Source organism: Fragaria vesca, linkage group LG1 (genome assembly GCF_000184155.1).
Source record: "Fragaria vesca subsp. vesca linkage group LG1, FraVesHawaii_1.0, whole genome shotgun sequence".
Taxonomy (NCBI): domain Eukaryota; kingdom Viridiplantae; phylum Streptophyta; class Magnoliopsida; order Rosales; family Rosaceae; genus Fragaria; species Fragaria vesca.
The window spans coordinates 9,784,524-9,808,206 of NC_020491.1; the positions used below are offsets into that span (position 1 = coordinate 9,784,524).

Here is a 23,683-nt window from a genome sequence, read left to right on the forward strand (position 1 = left end):
CCTTTCGCACCGGAGAATTTCTCAAAATCCAATAAGAACATGCTAACATGCACGTACGTTTACATGCTTTATACTTTATATTGTACATGTCTTTACACACTCATATTAGACAAGTACTTATAACACGAAACAAGTGAACACTTACTCCATATAGAGCACTTTGTTCATTTATTCTAGCGATTTATATAGAAGTATAGTATAAGCACCGTAACCCAAACTCAATTGATTGATCAACAATTGAAATTGGTTGGAGCGAGGTTTCCAAATCCATCATATGGGAGTTGAAAACCAAAAGGTGACCCGTGAAATCGTGTAGTAAGAAGCTTTAACAATTACTTGAACAGTACTAATTCCCTTAGCGCCCCTAAACTGTTTGGTACCTCCTACGACCGCAACCTCGCTAGGTTCTCCGGAAACCCTCTCGAGTGTTCCTTGTGTCACTAACGTGCTGCCATTATACTCGTTGAACATAATAGAGGAAGTTTCATAGTTGTGCCTTCCGTCTTTTGATGCCACCACCAACAAGCCTTGGATTTGGCCAACACTTTGCGAGTATAGGCTTGGCTCTTCAACCAGAGGGAGATCAGTAACGAAAATTGTTGCAAAGGTGGTCCGGGACCAAAACTCTCCTTGAATACCTGCAACCGGTTTCGCTGTGGCATTGGGACCATATAATATACTAACGGTGTAGTAACGAAGCACAGTCTCGTTTCCATATACAGATGGCTCAACAGGTGCAGAAGCTTGAGCCAAACATAGAGTCATAGGGAGAACGAGGTGAAACACTAGGGTTATGAGAGAGAGATGAGTATTCAAAGCCATTTGGAAAACCAGGAGGTTATATTTCAAGCTAGGAAGATTTTCAGCAAAAAACTTGTAATTAAATTGAAGTGATAATGCTTTAATTGTGATATTTCAAGTGGGTTATGGCTCTTATTTATAGTAGGAACTAAGGGTGTATCAGTATGTGTATAACTGTATATGATAAGTGGAGAGTAGTTTAAGCATCAAAGTATACGAACAACTCTTTTACAAAAAGACTACAATAGGTTAAAAGACGTCCAAGTAACTTCCATTGGAAGAAAGAGTCTGATACGAGTAGTTAGCGAAGACATGAAGCAAGAGTATTGGTTAAACTCTCAACATATAGTTTTGATACTGACATATCAAAAGGTGTCACTTGGATCTATACATTTTAGAAAATAATTTCTGCAAATGATTTGTTTAGGATATGCAAGGTTTTCTCATACTGCAGGAGACATGTTCAAGTATATTTTTAGTGAAGTAAATCAAGTAATATGATCAAGGTCGATCAACCAAAATGACAAGGGGCGCAAACGCAATTGCATGTCATCGAAACTCGCTGACAGACTGATTCTTGTACTCCGGCATCCGCTCGCGAAAGAGGATTAGAAGGCAGAACTAACTGCTCGTTGATTGACCATCTGTGACATCGTCATTGTAATGAAGTGAGAAAGAGTGTGGCGATCAATTAGCATCAGAAAAAGAACCAATTTCTTTGGCTCGATCGATCAGAATCAGGTGCTACTTTTGGTTCAGTTAACTTGCTTCTCTTGTGCCTCACCGTGAATCTGTGATGCCAAACTGGGACTTGGAGATGATAGCTATACTGTTAATTAAGGCTCTCTGATCCATCGTATCCTTGGAAATATACTCGTGTAAAGTGTGCAGTTCATGCATGTTATAGCATGGTGTGGTTTATATCTCACCCCTTATCTGATCGTCCATCACTCGCATGCATGTTTACAGTTATTTCCTTTTATATTATACATGTTGGTGTTCTACTTACGTAGGTAAAATGCAACTTCTTCCGGGTTAAACTGTTAAATTTTATATCCCCTGTCTTCACTATCTGACTCTGTTATTCATTAACATCGCATCTGCTATGATGAAGAAACTGAGGCAGAAGAAAGTGAGTGTGCACCACAGATGACACCAAGCACTAGCTTCGCTGACACTTTTTTTTTGGCTCAAAATTGGGCTTGATTGGTTAATTTTGTTGTTGTTTCCTATCTGACTGGAAGGGAAATTATATTAGGGATTTAGGGATCTTGGAGATAGTAACTACTAACTACTGTACGTTCTCGGAAAGTTTTTTTTTTCCCCCGAAAATAAGCAGATTTGCTATTAATCAGACAACCATATAAAGTCAAGCTTAATTAGAGAGCTCTGAAAACAACTCTAAATTACAATACCATGCTTTTCTTAATTATTTTCTGCAAAGCATGCTTCGGTACGTGAAGTTTAATTTAGAGATTAGTTGGGTATTCAGTAGGATACATATATAAGCTGCATGGCTAGGTTCTTAGTAACCAATTTAAAGATATATATGTTTGGAGCTTTTATTTTTTGCAACCTTAATTAGCAGATCAGTTGCAGCTAATTAATTATATAGGTGATGAACCCATGGCAGCTGGTGAATAGGGAATCATTGTCAAGTTTTTACTGTCTTCTTTCAGCTTTTATGAACGCCATATATAGCGCGCCATTGGTTTGAAACAACCAATTTAGACATCAAATTAACAGCAATCTGTTTGAATGAAGGAAATAAATTAAAAAATAATTTTACCATGGTGGCCGGTGAACATAGAGGCGTCATATATAGACCAAGCAAGTGGTATTGTACCACGACTTTCCGGCCAGCATCCCATTCAAGTTGTCTATTTATTTAAAATCATTCGTTGACAGAAAAATAAAAGTTCATTAGGAACATGCAACGTGCACGTACGTTTACATACTTTATTTGTACATGTCCTTACACACTCATATTAGACAAGTACTTACAACACGAAACAATTGAACAATTACTCCATATAAGAGCACTTTGTTCATTTATTCTAGCAATTTATATAGAAGTATAGTATAAGCACCCCAATCCAAATCAACTGATTGATCAACAATTGAAAATGGTTGGAGCGAGGTTTCCAAATCCATCATATGGGAATTGAAAACCTAAAGGTGACTTGTGAAATTCTGTAGTAAGAAGCTTGAACAATCAATTGAAGAATATTAATTCCCCTAGCGCCCCTAAACTGTTTCGTACCTCCTACGACGGCAATCTCGCTAGGTTCGCCGGAAACCCTGTCGAATGTTCCTTGTGTCTCTAACGTGCTGCCATTATACTCACTGAATATAAAAGAGGAGGTTTGATAATTGTAGCTACCGTCTTTTGATGCCACCACTGCCAGGCCTTGGACTCGGCCAACTTCTCGCGAGTATAGGCTTGGCTCTGCAACCACTAGGAGATCAGAAACGGAAATAGTTGCAAAGGTGGACGGGGACCAAAACTGTCCTTGAATACCCGCAACACGTCTCGATGTGGCATTAGGACCATATAATATTTCAATGAGGTAGACAGTAAACTCAATCTCGTTTCCATATCCAGATTGTTCAACAGGTGCAGTAGCTTGATGAGCCAAACATACAGTCATAGGTAGAACGAGGTGAAACACTAGGGTTACGAGAGAGAGATGAGTCGTCAGACTTGGTAAAGCCATTTGGAAAACCAGGAGGTTATGAAGGCTAGGTAGATTTCAGGGAAGAACTTGTAAGCTGAACTAGTAGTAATGCTTTATGATATTTCAAGTGGGTTATGGTTCTTATTTATAGTACGAACCAAGGTGTATCAGTATGTGTATAACTGTATATGATAAATGGTGAGTGTAGTTTAAGCATCATAGTCTACGAACAACTCTTTTACAAAAAACTACAAGAGGATAAAAGATGTCCAAGTAACTTCCATCGGAGGCAAGAGTCTAATGCGAGTAGCTAGCGAAGACATGAAGCAAGAGTATATATTGGTAAACTTTCAATATATACTTTTGATAGTTACATATCAAAAGGTGTCACTTGGATTTATACATTTTAGAAACTAATTTCTGCAAATAATTTGTTTTGGATATGTGATGTTTATTTAATTAGAGCATGTCCACCGGTGAGCAAAAAATCCAACCCAGGTTAGATCCATATAGGCAAAGCAACACAGCCCAATTTTTTTTGCTTCCACCCATAAAATGAGATAACTCATTTTCTAACCTAGGACACTTTGTTGGGGAGATATCCAACCCAGGTGAGAGGAGAAGACTGACCCAGGCGAGATTGATCCACATCAGCCCAGCCCACGCTCGTGGCTTGTGTCGGCTTGCGTCAGCAATGAAGCCTCCACCAAGCGACGCGCCTAGAAGCTGCGTTTCACGCACGGACGAACTGCAGCGAAGGAAGACGCCTGTGTGATGACGACAGGGAGACTGTGACGACGAACTGTGCGGAGGAGGCTGGAGTTGCGCTGCTTGCTGCTGTGCGTGCGGAGCGGCATCGTGCGAAGGTGGATGGTCGCCGTCGGCAGCCCAGAGAAGAAATATGGGTGCCCAAAGAAGAAATACGGCAGCCCAGAGAAGAAAGTTTAAGGTTTTTTCTTTTTTTATTTATAATTTTATAGAAAAAATTTGTAAAAATAAATAAATTTATACTGTGTGAATTGATAGCTAATTTTACATATGCCTAGTTAATTTAGATTGTGTTTTTCATTAGACAATATCAAATAAGAGTATTTTTTAAACTTGACTTGTTACTTAAATGTCATGAAATAAAAACATTAATTTTAATATGTCATATAATATATATAAATTACTATTTATTTATACATAAAACGATTAATTGCATGTAAAAATGTAATTTAAAATTCAATAAACAGTCACTGCCACGTGACAGCAATCTCACATTTTAAACGGATGGAAATTGCTGCCCAGTCACAGTGACTCAGGTTACTGTATTCATTCTAACCTAACAGGTGAACTTGCTCTTATAGAGATGTGAAATCCACACACTCTAAATTGAAATCTACACGTTTTTTCTTTTCTTTTTTGGTAACTTAAATTTTGTCTTTTAGTGACTTAATTTTTGTCTTTTTGTGAATGTGTTAACCAAAAAAAGAAAAAGGGTGTGTGGATTTCACATCCCTGTTTATATTGCACAAGAGTTGACGAGACATGTTCGAGCATCTTTTAGTGAAGTAAATCAAGTAATATGATCAAAGTATATATTGAAGAGGTCGATAGCAAGGTAAGTCTAGCTACGATATCCATTTGTTTGAATCAAAATAGATAAAAAAGAGAAGTGAAATCCACACACCTTAAATTGTAATCAACACACTCACTTTCCATTTTTAGTAACTTAAATTATGTTTTTATATGAGAATGATTACTAAAAATGAAAAATAGGTGTGTCGATTACAATTTAGGATGTATGAATTTCACATCTCAATAAAAAAAAAAATAAAACATCAATTAAGATTTATTAACATGCGTGCATACATCTTATTTTGTCGATGACTCCATGTCTAGTTTAGACGAGTACTACTTATACACGAAATCAAGAACAAGTGAACAACTGCTCCATATAGGAGGACTTTGTTCATTAATTTATTTAGCCATTTATATACATAATTATAGTATTATTTGTATAAGCACCCCATTCTAAAACCAATTGATTGTGGTTTCCCAATCGGGGCCAATCCATCATACATATGATCATTTGGGAAGTGAAAACTTGAAGATGGCTTGAAAAAGTAAGAAGTCATATGTTTGAACAATAGCAATTCCACTAGCGCGCTTAAACTTTCCTGTACCTCCTACGATAGAGAGCTCGCTAGGTTCCCTGGAAGCCCTATCGAATGTTCCTTGTGCCTGTAACGTGCTGCTATTGTGCTCGTTGCTTGTGAATATAGCAGAGAGGGTGACATAGTTGTACCTTCCATCTATTGATGCCGCCACTACCAAGCGTTGGACTCGGCCAACGCTTTGCGAGTATGGGTTTGGGTGTTTAAGCAACATGTCATCAACAACGATGATTGATCCAAAGGTGCTCGGGGACCAAAGCTGTCCCGAAACACCTGCAACAGCTACCGCTGTGGCATTCGGACCAGACCGGGTAGTAATGGCGTAGTACTTCAGCTCGAAATTCCTCTCAAACCGGGACTGCTCAATATGTGCAGCTTCGACCAAAAATATAGTCATGAGCAGAACGAGGAGAAACACTAGACTGGTTCGAGAGAGATAAGTATTAGTGGTCGACCTTGGTATAAAATTGGAAGCCATTTGAGAAACCGAGAGGTTACTAAGGCTAGGAAGATTTTCAGTTTTTCAGAATAAATAACCTTGTAAACTGAACTAATGCTTTGTGATTTTACAAGTGAGAAATGGCTCTTAATATACGTAGTATGAATTGAGATATTACGTGTACGTGTTTAATGTATATTATAAATGGAGATTAGTTTAAACATCAAAGTCTACCATGCCAACGGTTCTTTTACTAAAAGCATCAATAGGATAAAAGAAGTCTAAGCTACGTCCACCAGAATGCAATGCAAGAGTGTAACAACACAGGTCGCCAGAGTCCAGAGAATAGTACGTGTTGGTAACTCTTAACATAGTAATTTCGATAGTGACATATCAAAATGTGTCACTTGGTTTTATACATTTTAGAAAATAATTTCTAAAATAATTTTGTTTTGGATATCTGATGTTTTATCGTATCACCAGACAAGTTTAAGTACGTATCTTTTAGTGAAGTACATCATGTAAGAGTACTCAAACAATACAACTGAAGAGATGTACGTTTCCTTAACGGGAAACGTATATCTCTTAAGAAAACGTACATCTCTATATAAATGTCTTAATGCAAATTCTAAACTAGTAAGATGATATATGTCATGTCAGAAACGGTCAGGATATGTGACATTATTAGACATGCAGGGGGATCCCAACATTGAAATAGTTAAGATTACACAGTCTATTTGCACGTCGTACATAGAAGAATTTTTCATGTCCTCAATTGATCATCGTTTACTCGTTTTATTTTATTTTATATAATAGTTGGAAAATAGAGAAATATCAGTTTGTGAGTTATGGATGAAAGAACTTAACGCTTTAAGGCATGTAATAGCAACACTGGCATATAATGTTTGAAAGAGTTAGTTTTTCTTAAGGTTGACTGTAAGGATGTATCGAGGCTTCTGGAATAAGTTAGGTTACGGTTGAACCTTTCGCGGTTCTTGTCCACTGCAATATCTGGTTTAGGTCGGGAGGAAAGTGAAAAATTTATATCCACCACCAAAAACCCAAGGTTTTAACGTTGATTTATTTATTATAGAAAGTTTACCTCGAAAAAAAAACTATATTTTTTCCCACTAATTGTGTGCAAAGGGGTTAACTATGCAAATTAATCTCATGTATATAATGAGGTCTAGCAACTTGATGTTGTTGATCTACGTCTTGCACTTATGAAGATCAACCAAATACTTAATTGAAAGTTTTTAAAGGGTTCAAAATTCTTAGAGACTACAACTACACCATTATAGTCTATTGATTTTGTCCGTGAAAAATAAGAAAATGAAAGATATAGGTTTTGTCGAAGAGAAATAGAGAGTTTGAAACGTATATAATATAGAGAACCTTTTCATTGACAGAAAAAGAAATGTCCATTACAAACATGCAACATGCACATACGTTTACATACTTTATATTGTGCATGTCATGGCTTTAAACACTCATATTAGACATGTACTTACAACATTGAAACAAGTGATCAACAACTACTCCATATATAAGAGCACTTTGTTCATTTATTCTAGCCATTTATATACTATAGAACTATAGTATAAGCACCCAATCCAAGATCAATTGATTGATCAACAACTGAAAATGATGGAGATTTCCAAATCCATCATAAAAGGTGGTCAGTTGACGAGAAGTGAAAACTTATAGGTGACTTGAAAAACTGTGTAGTTATAAGCTTGAACAAGGGCTTGAAGAATAATAATTCCCCTAGCACCCATAAGCTGTTTTGTACCTCCTACGATCAAGAGCTCGCTAGGTTCCCCGGATAGCCTGTCGAATGTTCCTCGTGTCTCTAACGTGCTGCCGTTATACTCGCCGGTTGTGAACCTATGAGAGGAGGTTTCATAGTTGTACCTTCCGTCTTTAGATGCCACCACCACCACGCCTTGGGCTCGGCCGACTCTACGCGAGTATGGGCTTGGCTTTTCAACCAGTGGGTTATCACCAACGAGAATTGTTCCAAAGGTGGCCGGGGACCAAAACTCTCCGGAAACACCTGCAACCGGTTTCACTGTGGCATTGCAACCATATATTTCAACAAGGTAGAGATTAAGCACATATTCATATCCATATTGCTCAACAGGTGCAGCAGCTTGAGCCAAACATACAGTCATAGGTAGAACGAGGTGAAACACTAGGCTTATGAGAGAGAGATGAGTCGTCAGACTTGGTAAAGCCATTTGGAAAACCAGGAGGTTGATAAGGCTAGGTAGATTTTCAGGAAAGAACTTGTAAATTGAACTATTAACGCTTTGTGAATTGTGATATTTCAAGTGGGTTATGGTTCTTATTTATAGTAAGAACTAAGGGTGTATCCGTACGTATGTAACTGCATATGATGATTAGTTAAGGACAAATTGATAGTAGTTTAAGCATCAGAATCTACAAGTAACGTCTACTGGAAGCTAAAAGTGTAACACAGGCAGCTAGAGAAGAGTACGTGTTGGTAAACTCTTAACATAGTAATCTCTATAGTGACATATCAAAATGAGTCGCTTGGATTTATACATGTTAGAAAACAATTTCTGAAATTAATTTGTACATTTTGGATACATGATGTTTTATCATACTCACAAGACAAGATTAATTCTATCTTAGTGAAGTAATTAATCATATTAAAAGTACTCAGACAGTACAACTAAAGAGACAACGTGTCTTTAACAAGAAACATATATCTATATATAAAAGTCTATTCAAATTCAAAACTAGTAAGATGATATATCTCATCAATTGATCGTCGTTTTCTCATTTCTTTTATATAATTGTTGGAGAAAAGAGAAATATCAGTTTGTGAATTACAAAAATTTGAAAAAAATTTAACGCTTTAAGGCATGTTATAGCGATGCTCTCTTTTGAACTATATTATTCCCATGAATTACTTGTGTGCGGAGAGGTTAATTATGTAAATTACCCTTATGGATATAATGTGGCCTATCAACTTGTTATTGTTAATCAATGTCTTGCACTTACGAAGATCAACCAAACACTTGGTTGAATGTTTTCAAGGGACTCAAGATTTCTAGAGACTACAATTACACCATTATAGTCTATAGCGTGAAAAATAAGAAAATGAAAGAGATAGGTTTTTGTCGAAAAGAAGTAGAGAGTTGGAAATGTATACAATTTATATGCAGAGAACCTTTTCTTTAAATAGAAGTTGTTATATCTTTCGGAATTGGTATGACGTACACTAGCTTCTATTGAGATATAACTCTTCCCTAAGAGTTACTAATTTGTCGGAAAACTAAAATTAATATTCAAAAGATACGAATTACCAATAATCACATTTGAAATTCAAATTAACATAACCACATGTGGTCGAGTTTGTAACATATATATATTCTTGGTGGTCAGTGGGAAGAAAACGTCTTAACATACATCCCTTAACATGATACCTCAGCGTGAATTAGTTTATAGGCCTAAAAAGCATGTAAGAATACCGTGTTGATCCTTGTTAAAAAAAATAAAAAAATCAAACTAACATCCAAAACCAATCAATAATGGACGAAGTATGCCCCACCCACAAATAAAGTCTCATTAATTCTACCGGAATCAGTTGATCAGGTCATATACGTTCTTGATACATGAAAGTTTTAGAACATGCCCAAAATCAATCGGACAAACATGAAATATTTTAGAACTTTTAAGGTTGGTGTTAGAAACAAAACAGTTGGCGGACCATTTTTTGACCTATCAGAACATATTTATTTTTTGTTTTTAAATTCAAACCTCGGAGATGCGTGGAACCCAACAGTGCATAATAACATTTGTAATGTAATTATATGGACTACATCTCCAACAACTTCTCTATTTTCTTAAACTTCTCAATTTTTGGAAATATAGAGCTGTTTTTAGGTCCAACAGCTTTCCCATCTCATTTCCCAAAATAGGGATGGAGAAGAAAGAGAAGCATTCATTCCCCAAATTTGCAGCAAAGCCTTCATTTCCCAAATTATCGAAATTAGCATTGTCATAAATTTCTCACATGCTCCAATGAGAAGAAAAAAAATATAAAATATATTATTGAGTATTTTATTGTTATAATAAGATATAGAATATTTCTTTTTTGTTATAATTAAAAATGATGTATAATATTTAATTTTAGTAATTAATGCCAAAGTCTCCAAAATGGGGAAGCTGTTTGAGTTAGAGCAAATAATTTTTTTTGAAGATTTTGACTTTTGCTTCTCTATTTGAAGAAATTTTAAGAAAGCTGTTAGAGATGCTCTTACAGAATATACCAGCCTACAAAATGAAACATTTGTTCCTGAATTATGTTTCTTCTAGATGCAACAATCAAATTAACTCTTAAGTCTTAACTAGGAAAGAGAGAAATGGCAGTCACAATGGACGGAATACAAATGCTCTTTGGATGATTATAAACTTTTTTCTTTTGAGAAGATGATGTCTTTTGAGAAGATGATGATTATAAACTTCTGGTTACTTAGGGTCGCAGGTTAACGTTCAAACTCTCTTCTTCCTACCCGAGGCAGGTCTCTTGCCAAAGGTTGCAGAAGAGAACTTGGTTGTTGATGAGTTGGGAAGCAATCCACGAAGTATGGCAAGAACACCCAAACTCAAGAACGTATAGTACACCGTCAACAACTTTTCCGGTGCCCTTCCTGATCTTGTGAGTTCTGCAAATATTGGAACCTGAAAATGCATGGATATGTATCAACATGTTTGAATAAGATACATAAAAAGATAATCATGCAAAAATGATTTATGTTGCTGAAAGAAAAAATTACACTAACATGCAAAATCAAACATCTAGTTCCTTAACAGTTTTCAATTTGGTTCCAAATTAACCTGCATAAATGATTCCAAACATGAATATGTAAACATGTAAGAGCATCTTTAGCAATGTTAGTCATTTTTAAGTTAAATTTTAGTCAAATTAGCTAAAATGTCATTTTGGCTAGCCACTTTAGAAATACGTCTGCATCAATGCTCTCTATTTTAACTAGCATCACATCAACATTATTCTTCAAATAAAGATTAATATATTTATATATCACGTAAAATATTTTATAAGCAGTGTATTAAATTATATCTAGCCTTATATGAGTCATCTCGCTCTCTATATTTAGCTAGCAAGATAGCTAAAAGTCATAATAGCTAAACTTTGGCTAGTCTGGCTGGAGCTCCGAAAATATCAAAAAAAAAACTAAACACGCTTTTTAAAATAGCTAAAAGCTAAAATAGAGAGTCTGCTAAAGTTACTCTAACTGTTGATTTAGAAAATGATCAAAAAAACGGGTAGAAACAAAAAGTTATCAATTAGTCTTCATCCTAATGGTCCTTGAGGGCTCCATATAAATGTAAATACTTTTTTTACGAGTGATGAATTTATAAATTTAACGTTGATATGGTACTAGTAAAGAATTAATTGTTACCATCCCAGTGAATAGAGAAATGCCATAACTCAAGCAGGTGGTGTTGAACCAATGCTTCCCTGCCAAAATGCCATAAAGATTCACAAGCACCAGAGGCCATTGAAAGAGAAGCTCAACCCATATGATCCCTATGTAGAAATCCGGCGTCTCCGTCATGAGGTAGTCGCCAACCTCTCCGGCATACCAGCTCCGGAGTTCAACGAGACAATCGGGGTAGAGGGTGATTGGGAGGCATGCTTGCCCTTTAAGCAATGGGATTTTGAAAGCGATCGCAAGGAGCAAGATGAAGAGCAAAGCATCCATGAGCTTGACAAGAGCGCCCATTTTGGTTGCTTGGTGCCAATTTCTGAGAGGAAAATCGCCTAGGTAGAAAGGATTGGTAGCAAAAAGAGGATCTTGAAAGTTTAGAACCTTTAGAATTAACACATGGGGCAATTTATATGGAATGATTTGACTCACTAGGTCGCTCACACAAATGAGCTTGTTTGTAAAAACTGATGATGGATAACTCATTTCATAAAAACCATTGGCTATATAAAGTAATTTTTTTTTTCTTCACAATTTTTATTTAGGGAGAAAGAAGATTCATAGTTAGAACCTCAGGATGTATGATGTATGTATGTAGTAAGATAATTGTTCTTTACTAGCCTATAAACTATAAGCATAAGAAGTGAAATTTCCCGTTTTTGTGAATCACAATAACAATTGTTGGGTGGCTTGCCAAAGACGTAAACCTTTTTTCTTTTCTCTTTTCAACAAAAAAGATAATGTAAACTTTGATACCAAAAACTTCGGAAGATCTTCAATTCTATACATACCGTGTGAAAAGACAAGATTATATAACATTTGTACAAATACATGTTAGTCCTCACATATAAATAGTTAAGAATGATTAATATTACACCATATATTTACACCGCCATGCATATCACGGGTGGAGCCAAATGCAAGCTTGGTAGGGCTCAAGCCCCACTGAGAATTTGAAATGATAAAAAAAAAACTACGTATAAGTTGTTTTTATTCTTGCAAGTGCATATGTTTAACTTCGTTAAGTCCACCCGAGCTTTGGAGGACTGAAATTTTGAAGTATTTGGCTCTCCTTTTCTAACCATTTCATTGCACAACAGCACAAGTTTGATGGTAATTTGCTATGTTCGTTTCAATGATACTTATTCGGCTCATCTCGTCCTACATTTTTGCATAGTTATACACCCAAAAAAATTTGGACTTCGCCCAACATACAAATACACGGAAACGGCTTAATACGTAGCCCACCCCGTCTTCGGATCTTGGATCCGCCACTGATGCATACAATAATTATTCTTGCAAGAACTTCCATCCCTAAGAGAAAGGGTCTGATTGCAAATGGTAGTGAAACTCATGGTCCCAATAGAACAGAGTAAAACTATCTACGGTGAAAACAGAAATCAATAAAATCGCAAGGACTAGAAATGTAGTTATACCCTCAATAAAAATAAATAAATAAAAGGTATAGAGCGAAACGCCATCGTTTTGATCAGTGTAATACTGTCATATACAAAGCTCTGCCTTTTTGGGACTGAAATCATCAAAGTTTGAAGCTTGAAGAAGAAAGTGAATTAGCGATGAGCGAGACTCGACCGGTGCCGAGAAGAGAGAGCCCATGGGGCACGCCGGAGGGAGACCATCGTCAGCCCAAGGCCCATCGCTGCAATGACCGAGCTGAGGACGTCATCCAAGTAAGAACACAAAGCCTATGACCAAGTTTGATGCTTTATCTGAGAAATCCAGTTATTGTTTATAGGCAATGTTTGAATTCTGGGTTGGAGTTTTTGGGTTCTTTCTTGGCGTAATTGAGATTCTGATTGCTCTGTGTATGTGTGTTTTGGGTTTCAATTTGTGGGTTTATGCTAAATTAAGATAATGCAGCTGTTTTTTTTTTTTTTCAGCTGAAATGTACTTTCCGGCTTCGTTGAATAGGTTGAGTAACTTGAGTTGTATGGTTGTGAGTTTTGGAGTATGGGAAATTGAATGCTAGTGATTTTCAGCTGAAGTACATTTCATGTGTGATTGGATTTCGCGTTCCCGGCTCATATTTTTTGTCGAAACAATCTTTAACTGATTGTCTGTCGGTATTGAATGAATTTGTTAATGGATCAAAGATTGTATCAAGTAACATTTACTAGATAGTACACCTATCCTCGATGGTATTAGTCCTAAGGTTGTTTAATATGGAGCAGTAACAAGTAGATAGTACATAAGGGATGACTGGATGAGGAGAAGGGAGTTCAGGTGCTGGTTTGTTAAAATGAGGAGAAAGCTCACAAGCATAAGGTTCTATCTTCAATGTGAAGAACTGATGAAGTCATTTAGTTTCATGCTTGATTTGGTGATATAAATGGTGGCTTTGATTCGAAGGAATTTAAAATCTCTTTGCCCTGGCTAATGCCAAAGTCAAGTTAATACTGCTTGGACTCGTTGATTTGAAATGTTAGAAATCAACAATAGTGGTCTTCACTCCTAATCTGATCAGTTAATGTTGTCTGTGTATTATGTAGGCTTGTTTTGAGGGAAACCCCTTTAAGACAGTCCCAGGGCCATTCAAGCTCTTCTATCAATGCATGCGATCTAAACCTGGGTATGATATCGACCTTCCAATGTACTATTATGGGATCATTTTTCCTTTTCAAACTATCAATTGAGTTTTAACTACATTTTGCTGTAAACATTAACAATGGTTAGCGTGTCTCATTGTGATGTTGCTCCTTAGAGCTTGTTATGTATTGAGTCATTGACTGGAGCCATATTGACACCTTTATTTGAAGGCTCCTCTATCTACCTGTTAGTAAACTACATGCTATTATATGATTGAAATGTGTGGTATCTGAATCGTTTGTGCTCTTCTGCAGGGAGGAACCAACAGAGCCATATACATATTTGCAGCTCGATCCTCCCACAAAGGAGGTGAAACTTGAGTGAAGTCCTCGTATCTTTGCTTGAAAAAATAATCCTCTGTTTACGTTTTCTGTCTCAAAATTTCCAAACTTGTGTTGCATTTGCTAAATAATATGATTGGAATGTGCTTTAGATTATGGGTTTGTTTGTTTTAAATCTTTAATACATACAGTTGAACCCAACAGCCTACGATTCTGTCCACACCATGTACTCTACAGAATTCAACTTTAAATGTCTTCATTTACTATACGTACTGTAATTGCTTTCTTCTGCACTGGTAGCTCTCCCATTGAAAGTTTGAAACCATTTGTCAGCTATTCTATTAGGATCTTCATGGTCACTTTAAGAAATGTAGATGACAACCAACTAACTATACTTTGATGCGCATGGTGATGAATATTACTGCATTGTAGGAAAAGGCATGCCTTTTGTTGTTGTTTGATTTGTGTTTTTGAACTCTTAAAAATTGACCTAATTCGTGTCTGGAGATGTGGGCTCTCTCTGCCTCTGCCTTTCTCCAAAATCATCAAAACGAAAGAACTCAAACTGTCATCGAGCTGAAGAACTATGAAAAATCCGGGAACCAGATTACTGTTTACGATTTCTGTGGTTAGAGAGAACCTGCTATCTGCAAAAGAAGTACAAGGGCTAGAAATCAATAATCGGCTCTCCAATGGTCAGATTTCGCTCGACAGTCCACGGCAAGTCAAAGAGCTTGGCTGTGATGAATTTGAAGATCTTGTTCACATTTATGTTGTAGGTTGCACTCGAAAAGAAAAGTGTTGCGTTGAGTGCTTTTGCATAAGCTCTTGCCTGCAGTCACAGTTAACATAGAGACCTAATCAACACAATTTCATATCAATTTATTTTAGTTTTCCCAAGAACCCAACAGACTCAGTTCATTGTTCATAGTGGGTGGCAGGTATGAATTCTACATCAATCTAGTAGTTGGTGAATCAATTCAAATGAAAGAGTCATTGTCCCCTCCATGCTTGCCTTAACTTTTGTATTAAAAGAATTCCTTAATGTAGTTAGTTGGTGCTCATATTGCATGAATTGTTCTAATGAGCATTGACCTACATGTGTCCATCCTCTTGCTAGTTCTAGAACATTACTTCCTTCAAGCTTTACCAACAAGATTAGCCCCCAATAATTGGTATTCTTTGACAAAACAACTCAGAAACTTGTAAACCATGAATAATAGATATTTTTCGTGTTCTTTTCCTACAAGTATCTGGGGCTAGAATAAAGATCAAGCAATTGAAGAATAATATATGCTTTCTTAATTAATTGTCTTTGTTATTTCTTACCTGACTTGCGATTGCCCATTGCAAATCTAATGGGAGCTGGATGAAGTCATCGAATTTTGTTCCTATCAATATTGGGATTGCCGTCTGCAAAAACAACCATGCAAAGACAAGAATATTTATCTCAAACCTGGAAATTTTGAATTTCGGAAAAAATCGATGCACCTTGCTTCGTAGATATAGAAATACAGTGCATTGAAATTTACCTGATTCCATTTCCTGGCTCGGTTATACCATGTTGGAATACTGCAATCACAGAAACAAAAATTTCCATGGATATGAAGTCAAGTTTCCTATTTTATCAAGGTGATCAAGAATGCCAATCAATACAGCATAAACAATGAAAGTGAAACTCACCTATTCAACGTAACCCGACTTGTCAAGTCGAACATGAACAAAATTGCTACGGAATCCTTGCAAGCAACGTGCAAATTGTCCTGGGATTTCCTATCATCTACACCAAAATCAAGCACAGATCATTATCAAAAGTTTGATTGTGACTTAAGAAGAACTCGATATAGAATGAAACTAGTTAGGAGAAACAAGACGAGAGGTCCTGTATCACATGACTAGATAGAGGGCCCTCGCTTGGCATGTGTTTGATTAACCACATTACTTCTGATGAATGGTAGTAGCTAGAGACTTTCCGGTGATAAAATTACCTCCAACTTCCCAAATACTATACGAAATCCGAGCGTCTCTGACCCTGAGAGTTTTATCCATGAAATTTAACCCTGTGGTCTGTGGCTCTCCTTCTGCTTTCTCATCATCATCTCCTACGTACTTTACCTTCAATGATCAAAAAATTTCAATCAAGCTTCATCACAAAACATATAAGATGAAATGTCTTCTATTGGTATACATGAAAAAATTACGTACCAAAAAGCTTGTTTTTCCGATTTGGCTATCCCCCAACAGACTAATCTTTAAGGAGACGAGGTTGGAGTCTACGCTTTCCCGACCACTGCTAACCGTCAACGACTTCTGACGCCGGACGGCCGGGACAGGTGTGTCGACGGGGCTGCTAGCGATAGAGCTGGAAGGAGGAGTCATAACCGAGATCGGCAGCATGCGGTAGTGAACCGGCTTTCCTAAACAGCACGTAATAATCCTATCCATGACGTGTTTAATGCAACGCCGGAGAACCAAAACTCGACGGTGAACTCTTCGCCGGAGGGTGTACTGGATCATTATCTCTCTCTCGGAGCGAAGAGGAAACAAGGAACTAGGCAACGTTTGTTTTTATCTAAAGAGAACAATGGATGGTGATCCTGGGGAGATGGCCTCAACAACAAGGCTTAGTGATCGGCTAGCTCTTGGTGTTTGTTGGCCATGAAAAATGAAAGCGAGCTTCTCAAGCTTCTCATATTTTCATTACTTGATGGTATTTTTAGCATTTTTCTTTTTTCCGATTCTCAATCCTTTTTTTCTTTCATATATATTTTTTTCAGTTACAACTACCTGTTGCTATCAATATGACTGATTTAACGGGACAGTTGACCGGTAACAATGTGAACAAACTTGCAAAATCCAAATAGGAAGTCCTAATTGCCGTCTGAGATTAGCTACAAATCTTGGCTTTCTATCTTGGACGTCCATTTGGATTGAGAAGCAAGGTTGGCCAAAAACAAAGATGATCTAGAACTCACCGTTTTTGCTCTTGTTTTTCATGTTTGCAGCTACTGGATTAGGTTTGGCCTGTTTTTTCCCTTAAATAGTAACTATGAGATAAACGTAAATCTGCGATGAGATAAATGTGAGAAATGTGAGTATGCCTTAATTTCGGTTAAGCTAGTCTGTCATTTATATCGGAAGGTTTTGGTTTCCAGTCCCCTCCTTTGTTTCTTCTTTCTTTTATTAATACAATTGAGCAATATATAGATGATTTATTCGTCTATCCTCAAATCCTCAATCATTCAGTGAAAAAAGAAGTGAGTTTTCTGAATACAATACACTCCCCATGTATTTAAATTGGACGAGTTTTCTGTCCGATTATACCAAACAGCTTTGGCCTCAATAAAAACTTACTTTCTGGTTTCTTTGCAAATTGTAAGTGCGTTTGCACCAGAAAATTACCAATCAGTCCATGTGAGTGCAATGGACAGAAACAGATCGAATACTATAATTTTTGAGTTCTTGAAGATATGAACTCGGGGTTGATATATATACTTTAGATTATATATTTTGAATAATATGGCTAAGAGTTCATTGACAAACTTGGGTTTAAGTGAAAGAGGCATTAATTCAAGTCCTCATCAACTCCGGTAGCTAGCTTTTTAATTAATTTGCTAATTTCTAATGGAACATTAAGATATCGATCGTTGTATGATGATATCGTTGTCAAACAGTACTCTTCCCACGTCGTCAATCAATCGAATATCCCTCGATGTCGATCACCTAACAAATTTGATTGAGAACTCAAAGTTAATTAAGCTTAATTAATTATTAGTGTACCTCAAAGCAGTGTGTTCTGTTAGCTATAGCGAACTTGTGAGAATCTCTAATCAACCTAACATAGTTACAGAAATTTCGATCAATGGGTCTTTTCTAGTGTAGGTAGGGCTACTATGGATATATTTAATATTTCGTTACATTAGTTAACATGCATGAAAACTTTCAACATCAAACTATAAGCTAGGTCGGGTAGAACTTCAAAGTCGATCGATCACTTTCATGCCCAACACGTACGCCAACACGGGGTTTAGAAAAATCCAGGCGATCTTGATTCTTAAATATAAAAAAGCAGCTTGATATTTTGTATTCAGTTTTCGAGTATTATGTCATCATCAGGAGGACTTAGAGAACCAGAATATGGATTGAACGTTGTGAAAATAGAAGTTAATAAAGTTTGTATCATTAGAACAATCGACGATAAGCTATAGTCTATCAAGCTCGTTACCTCACAATAGAAACCCAACATTACCGAAGTAATTAACCTGAAAAGCAACAATAAAACTACGTAAACTCCGGTACTCTCACAATTAAGTAAACATATATATATATATATATATATATATATACACACACACACACAAAGCTGTTCAGGTGCGGACGTCCGCACCAAAGTTTTTTGGTGCGGATTTCATTTTTTGCACTACTTTCCGATCGAATTTCCTCAAACTTCTTTCTAGACATATCTATATCATCTTGTGTAGATCATCTCTGCAAAATTTCAGCCAATTTGGTGATCGTTAAGGCCTTCAAACTTGCGTTTTTCTGTTATATACCTGAACCGGACAGAATACAGGCCGTCAATTTGTTTTTCGATTTTGAGGGCCTTAACGATCACCAAATTGGCTGAAATTTTGCAGAGATGATCTACACAAGATGATCTATATATGTCTAGAAGGAAATTTGAGGAAATTCGATCGGGAAGTGGTGCAAAAATGAAAATCCACCAAAACTTTGGTGCGGACGTCCGCACCTGATCAGCTATGTGTGTGTATATATATATACATATACTCAAATGATCAATCTCGCATTTCATGACAAAATCATTCATCTAGCCCCTATCTGTCTATCATGCAATTGTGGTACAATCACGCATAATCACTTGTCTAGCCCCATGAATCTATCACGTGTATTCACTATCACGAGGCCGGAGCTGCCCCGTTTGAAGATGTCATTTTCCCGGTTAGGTATGTCATTTTTCCTGCCTGAAATTCATTATTTACCGAAATTCATTTTAGCTGTTATTAGATATTGAGAGACATTGTGCAATGCATCATGTCTTACTTGTGGAGGCCGAAAGTGGCTATCGAAGAGATGTTCGATCAATGGAGCATCATCCGGTGAGACTTGTGTAGAGGCATGTAAGGCTAGAAAAACTTGTAAACAAATTAATAAAATATAAACCATTTGTCAAGCGCATTACATCACACCTCGTTATAAACCAGTACAAATCACTACGTGGTTAGCAATTGAGCAAATAAATTAAGCTCGGTCCGTTTTAGATTTACATTTAAGGGTGAAAATTAAAACAACTCAACTATTCCTCTACCTTTAAATTTATCATACAATAATGATTGAGTATAACTATTTGGTGGTTGCTAACTAGGTAAACATTTATGGGTTGTCAAAAACCAAAAATTAGAGATATTGGAATTTGAATTTAAACCACATTCTTCAAATAGGAGATACTTTACCTATTTTGTATTTACAAAATCATATGATTCATGCATAGTGGTCTAATGATAAGCTTATACATCTCCATTTCTAATCAATTAACTACTTTCCTATTCTTTCCAGATTGATAAAATATCAGCAATTGCTGCAAAGAATACGTCGGCATGCCAGTGGGGAACTACGTACCCTCTTATATATATCTGATATATATCTTCTCCAATTCCTCCTCACCGCAGTCCATTTGTTCTTAGAGTGAGAAACATTGCTACCAATCCTCACCACAGCTTCTTAATAAACTCAGACATGCATACTCCAGGAACCATCATGCGATCTGTAAGCGCACCTAATGAGGCAGATAAGCCAAAGATTATTGAGCTTGCAGTTGCAGCGATGGAGGAGCTGATCCGAATGGCTCAAATTGGCGAACCGTTGTGGATGAATAGCATTGATGGATCAACCGCTGTGCTCAATGAAGATGAGTACATTCGAACATTTCCTCGTGAAATTGTGCCAAACCAATCTGGATTCAAATGTGAAGCTTCGCGGGAGAGTGCTGTTGTCATCATGAACCACAATAAGCTTGTTGAGATTCTCATGGATGAGGTAAGTTTAGTTATTCAATTGAACTACCTGCATGTATATATGAGTATATCTGCATGATATTCTTATGGTTGCAAAGCTATGTTGTCAAATTTTGTTTTGTCCACATGTTGTAACAATTGATCGTAGTTTAGGGTTTAGGATCGAGTTACGATTAATGTTTTTGGATCGATCTATGTATTATTTGAACACATGTTATATTCCTTAATACAATTACTATTATTTGATATTATTTGATTTAGATCGATCCATGCACGTGGTCTAACAATATTAGAATTTACTGTCACAATACGTGTAATATTGTTAAATCGATCTATGTTTCAATACTACATGGTTTAAACACGTGTTCTTCCATGTTTTACAATTAGGTTTAGATTGATCCACATCTAAAAAAAATGTGACAGTTATTTTGAACATGTGCTCTTATCCTTTAAGATAACCACATTGTTAGATTTAGATCGGATCGTTTCATGTGTCTAACATATAGGAATATGTTGTTTAAACATGTCAAATTCTAATGTGATTGTTCTAATTATAAGGACAGATACACAAATTCAGATTGAATATGGTTTACGATGTCATTTGTTTTAAATCAAAACTCTTTTATTAGAGATGTTGATAGTATGAATGTAATATTCGGAAGCATTTATGAATATGTACACAATTTGATGCCTCAGAAATACACGAGTACATGCATGGGACCCCTAATAGTAAACTGTTCTTCTTTTGTGTTTACGATTTAGAATCAATGGGCAACTGTGTTTTCGGGGATTGTATCAAGGGCTACGACTCTGGATGTGCTATCAGCTGGAGCAGAAGGAAACTACAATGGAGCCTGGCAAGTGGTATGCTTATTAGTGTTTAGATAGTTGTATGCAACTATGCATTATGCTATATTCAAGACAGTTCTCCTTTATCATGAATGCATGTGTATTAGTAATTTGGCAGATGACAGCAGAATTCCAAGTACCATCTCCATTGGTTCCAACTCGCGAGAGTTATTTTGTGAGGTACTGTAAGCATCATGTTGATGGCACTTGGGCAGTGGTTGATGTCTCCTTGGACAAGCAACTCGGCTATACTTCTGCTCTGAAATCCTGTCAAAGAAGACCTTCTGGTTGTCTCATCCAAGAAATGCCAAATGGATACTCAAAGGTTTGAACTCTCTGTACATGATCAGTATATGTACATATGCTAATTTGCATCAGATTGATTTCATTTTGGAAACTTTGGTGCCTGCATTAGGTTACTTGGGTTGAACATGTCCGAGTGGATGAAAGAAGAGTTCACAATCTGTACAAGCAGCTGGTTAACTCTGGCCTTGCATTCGGTGCGAAAAAATGGGTCGCCACCTTGGACCGCCAATGTGAGCGTCTCGCCAGAGCCTCGGCGACAAGCATCCCTACCGTTGAGGTGTATGGTATGTACTTGATCACATTTAACTAATAAGTAGTGATACTCATGAGTGTCTAGAGACTAGTTATATTAAGAACCCTAGATTAAATTTTGTTATTTAGACAGTTTGTTTAATCGATATTGTATATATTTTAAATGCATGGTTAATTAGCGATAACAGCTGAAGAAGGGAGGAAGAGCATGTTGAAGCTGGCCCAGAGAATGGTTAGAAGTTTCTGTGTTGGAGTGAGTGCATCTACAACTCATATATGGACGACGCTGTCTGGAACAGGTGCTGATGATGTTTGTGTGATGACCCAAAAGAATGCGCATGATCCAGGAAGGCCTCAGGGCATTGTGCTCACTGCTGCAACCTCATTCCGGCTTCCTGTCCCCCCGACAAGGGTCTTCAAGTTCCTTTGTGATAAGAACTCCCGAAATCAGGTACGTGAATTACATTTCAGTAATGATCATGGAGTTGCCAAATTTGTATAATTACTGCCTTTCTAAAATATGAATGTTCATGCATTTTGGATATGTTTTGCTATTGTTAGGTAGACATATGCATCTGATATCAGTGATATGTATCATATCTTGACCAATTTTAATACATGAACCTTGTCAATAACTTTCTTTAATCGGAAGATTACATTCCGAATTGGCCAGAAATGAGAAACTTTCTGAGATTATTTCCCATATATATGCTTCATATAATCATATGGTTAGTATTCTGGTATGCACAGAAAGTATTACCATTAGAAAACAGGCATATATGGGGACCATGCACACTTCAAGTAATTGTACAGAAAGGAAGAAAATCATTTTCACATCCCACCTACTATGGGAATTTTCTAGGTGAAAATTCAAGATCCAAGATACAGAAATGCATCCGCATTTGCTGAAATAAGACTATAAAAGCGTAGTGTTCCACGGATAAGTTCAATTTACCAGTTCTATTTTTTGCTCCTGTTTGATGCAGAGGGATATCCTCTGCAATGGTGGCGTTGTGCAGGAAATGGCACACATAGCCAACGGACGTGACACTGGGAACTGCGTGTCACTACTTCGGATAAATGTATGTTCATATCCCCTTCTCGTTGTTCATGTTATTTAGTTACATGCTTACAATACTTTTTACTTTACTTACCCTGATGAATTTAAATTTTATTTTGCAGAGTGCCGATTCTAGGCAGAGCAACATGCTCATACTGCAGGAGAGCTGCACTGACCACACGGCATCATATGTAATCTATGCGCCTTTGGACATAGTTTCTGTGAACACCGTGCTTAGTGGCAGCGATCCTGACTACGTAGCCCTGCTGCCATCTGGGTGTGCTATACTCCCAGAACCTGAAACTGGAGGGTCCATGTTGACTGTGGCCTTCCAGTTTCTGGTGGATTCGGTTCCCACCGCGAGACTCTCTCAGGGGTCTATGGCACCAGCTAAGATCCTCATAGTTGGCACGGTGGAGCAGATGAAGGCCTCATTGTCCTTGGACAATGAAGCATGACCAGCTCTTCTTGCTGCCTCAACAGTTTCCGTAGGTAATTATGTTCTTACTTTTGTTGTACTAATATTTCATCTACTTGATTTGAAGCATTACTGATCATTGTTTGTATATCTTTTCACAGTATTTAGAAAAGTGAAGAGAAAGGAAAGAAGCAACCAAGGTGGTGAGGAATTTTGCTTAATCCAAAAGAGGGGAGAAGCCAAGAGAGCACCCTACATGATCGTTAAAGGATTAGAGGGGTTCGGAAGTTGAAGTCTTGAACAAATCAAAGAAAAAAA

At 37.0% G+C, this 23,683-nt stretch overlaps 6 protein-coding genes across 6 annotated transcripts; 2 read left to right on the forward strand and 4 right to left on the reverse strand.

Moving 5' to 3' along the window:
* Window positions 1–5,549: 5,549 nt before the first annotated feature.
* LOC101297388 (disease resistance response protein 206-like) lies at window positions 5,550–6,035 on the reverse strand. Its single transcript, XM_004289114.1, has one exon. It carries the CDS (start codon window positions 6,033–6,035, stop codon window positions 5,550–5,552), a length of 486 nt encoding a protein of 161 aa, XP_004289162.1.
* A 1,721-nt stretch (window positions 6,036–7,756) lies between these two features.
* Window positions 7,757–8,251, reverse strand: LOC101297679. The gene has a single exon (XM_004289115.1). The coding sequence runs from the start codon at window positions 8,249–8,251 to the stop codon at window positions 7,757–7,759; it is 495 nt and encodes a 164-aa protein (XP_004289163.1).
* Window positions 8,252–10,547: 2,296 nt separating this feature from the next.
* LOC101313837 lies at window positions 10,548–11,744 on the reverse strand. The gene is made up of 2 exons (XM_004287889.1): window positions 11,534–11,744; window positions 10,548–10,790 (listed from the first exon to the last, which is right to left on the reverse strand). Exons 1-2 carry the CDS (start codon window positions 11,687–11,689, stop codon window positions 10,602–10,604), a joined length of 345 nt encoding a protein of 114 aa, XP_004287937.1. The 5' UTR covers window positions 11,690–11,744; the 3' UTR covers window positions 10,548–10,601.
* A 1,307-nt stretch (window positions 11,745–13,051) lies between these two features.
* On the forward strand, window positions 13,052–15,061 carry LOC101314407. The gene is made up of 3 exons (XM_004287891.1): window positions 13,052–13,251; window positions 14,071–14,150; window positions 14,422–15,061. The coding sequence occupies exons 1-3, from the start codon at window positions 13,138–13,140 to the stop codon at window positions 14,489–14,491; spliced, it is 264 nt and encodes an 87-aa protein (XP_004287939.1). The 5' UTR covers window positions 13,052–13,137; the 3' UTR covers window positions 14,492–15,061.
* Window positions 14,507–17,185, reverse strand: LOC101314124 (septum-promoting GTP-binding protein 1-like). Its single transcript, XM_004287890.1, has 6 exons — window positions 16,654–17,185; window positions 16,437–16,563; window positions 16,132–16,228; window positions 15,981–16,020; window positions 15,778–15,861; window positions 14,507–15,280 (listed from the first exon to the last, which is right to left on the reverse strand). Exons 1-6 carry the CDS (start codon window positions 16,963–16,965, stop codon window positions 15,116–15,118), a joined length of 825 nt encoding a protein of 274 aa, XP_004287938.1. The 5' UTR covers window positions 16,966–17,185; the 3' UTR covers window positions 14,507–15,115.
* Window positions 17,186–20,202: 3,017 nt separating this feature from the next.
* Window positions 20,203–23,418, forward strand: LOC101314694 (homeobox-leucine zipper protein HDG2-like). The gene is made up of 7 exons (XM_004287892.1): window positions 20,203–20,502; window positions 21,243–21,344; window positions 21,448–21,654; window positions 21,745–21,919; window positions 22,067–22,338; window positions 22,874–22,969; window positions 23,070–23,418. The coding sequence occupies exons 1-7, from the start codon at window positions 20,203–20,205 to the stop codon at window positions 23,403–23,405; spliced, it is 1,488 nt and encodes a 495-aa protein (XP_004287940.1). The 3' UTR covers window positions 23,406–23,418.
* The last annotated feature ends 265 nt before the right edge of the window (window positions 23,419–23,683 follow it).

What these genes read in the sequence shown, in the direction of transcription:
- LOC101314694 (XM_004287892.1), top strand. Translation starts at nt 20,203, where the DNA reads ATGCATACTCCAGGAACCATCATGCGATCTGTAAGCGCACCTAATGAG. An exon ending in ACAATGGAGCCTGGCAAGTG is followed by an intron (nt 21,345 to 21,447) that starts GTATGCTTATTA and finishes GTAATTTGGCAG; the next exon opens with ATGACAGCAGAATTCCAAGT. An exon ending in TGCCAAATGGATACTCAAAG is followed by an intron (nt 21,655 to 21,744) that starts GTTTGAACTCTC and finishes TGCCTGCATTAG; the next exon opens with GTTACTTGGGTTGAACATGT.
- LOC101297679 (XM_004289115.1), bottom strand. Translation starts at nt 8,251, where the DNA reads ATGACTGTATGTTTGGCTCAAGCTGCTGCACCTGTTGAGCAATATGGA.
- LOC101314124 (XM_004287890.1), bottom strand. Translation starts at nt 16,965, where the DNA reads ATGATCCAGTACACCCTCCGGCGAAGAGTTCACCGTCGAGTTTTGGTT. An exon ending in TAGTATTTGGGAAGTTGGAG is followed by an intron (nt 16,229 to 16,436) that starts GTAATTTTATCA and finishes ATTTTGGTGTAG; the next exon opens with ATGATAGGAAATCCCAGGAC. An exon ending in GAGCCAGGAAATGGAATCAG is followed by an intron (nt 15,862 to 15,980) that starts GTAAATTTCAAT and finishes TTGTTTTTGCAG; the next exon opens with ACGGCAATCCCAATATTGAT.
- LOC101314407 (XM_004287891.1), top strand. Translation starts at nt 13,138, where the DNA reads ATGAGCGAGACTCGACCGGTGCCGAGAAGAGAGAGCCCATGGGGCACG. An exon ending in GAGCTGAGGACGTCATCCAA is followed by an intron (nt 13,252 to 14,070) that starts GTAAGAACACAA and finishes TGTATTATGTAG; the next exon opens with GCTTGTTTTGAGGGAAACCC. An exon ending in TGCATGCGATCTAAACCTGG is followed by an intron (nt 14,151 to 14,421) that starts GTATGATATCGA and finishes GCTCTTCTGCAG; the next exon opens with GGAGGAACCAACAGAGCCAT.
- LOC101313837 (XM_004287889.1), bottom strand. Translation starts at nt 11,689, where the DNA reads ATGACGGAGACGCCGGATTTCTACATAGGGATCATATGGGTTGAGCTT. An exon ending in TTTCTCTATTCACTGGGATG is followed by an intron (nt 10,791 to 11,533) that starts GTAACAATTAAT and finishes ATGCATTTTCAG; the next exon opens with GTTCCAATATTTGCAGAACT.
- LOC101297388 (XM_004289114.1), bottom strand. Translation starts at nt 6,035, where the DNA reads ATGACTATATTTTTGGTCGAAGCTGCACATATTGAGCAGTCCCGGTTT.